The sequence below is a fragment of the Crocuta crocuta genome, unplaced genomic scaffold (assembly GCF_008692635.1).
Source record: "Crocuta crocuta isolate KB4526 unplaced genomic scaffold, BGI_CrCroc_1.0 scaffold528, whole genome shotgun sequence".
NCBI classification, from domain to species: domain Eukaryota; kingdom Metazoa; phylum Chordata; class Mammalia; order Carnivora; family Hyaenidae; genus Crocuta; species Crocuta crocuta.
In genome coordinates, this window is record NW_027530010.1 from 1,878,245 (window position 1) to 1,878,660 (window position 416).

General features: G+C 67.1%; 2 protein-coding genes across 2 annotated transcripts in view; one reads left to right on the forward strand and one right to left on the reverse strand.

The window, feature by feature from the left end:
* The window catches only part of RIT1 (Ras like without CAAX 1), a 245,244-nt gene that overhangs the window by 210,865 nt on the left and 33,963 nt on the right, over positions 1 to 416 (reverse strand). The gene's annotated exons all lie outside the window — the stretch shown is intronic.
* Positions 1 to 416, forward strand: part of SEMA4A (semaphorin 4A) — a 14,625-nt gene that overhangs the window by 13,528 nt on the left and 681 nt on the right. Inside the window, 1 exon segment of the mRNA XM_077764066.1 lies at positions 198 to 414. Coding sequence (XP_077620192.1) covers positions 198 to 414 — 217 coding nt within the window.

The window sequence follows — 416 nt, forward strand, 5'->3', positions numbered from 1 at the left end:
GGGGGCTTCCGGGCTGGGGTGGGCCTTCCTGCCTCAGTCTCTTCCCCCAGCACCTGCCCAGCTGGAGGCCTGAACCTCCAGACTCGGGCCGGGTTTGGGTCCTGGCGCAGGGAGGAAGGATCGGAGCGCCAAGCTGGGATTCAGCACTGAGGCTACAGTCTGGTCTCGGTGCCTGCGTTGCAGTCAGACGGACTGAGGTCAGGGGAGGGGTCGGAGCCGAGTCTGGGAGCTGAAATGGGAGCTGGAAAGGGGCGTCGGCGCCGCTCTCCCGCCCCCCTCTCCCCTCCCTGAACCGCTGGCTCTTCCTTCGCCTCCAGTTAAGGAAGTCCTGGCTGCGCCCAACTCCATCGTGGAGCTCCCCTGCCCCCACCTCTCGGCGCTGGCGTCTTACGGCTGGACTCGCGGCAAAGCCAAAG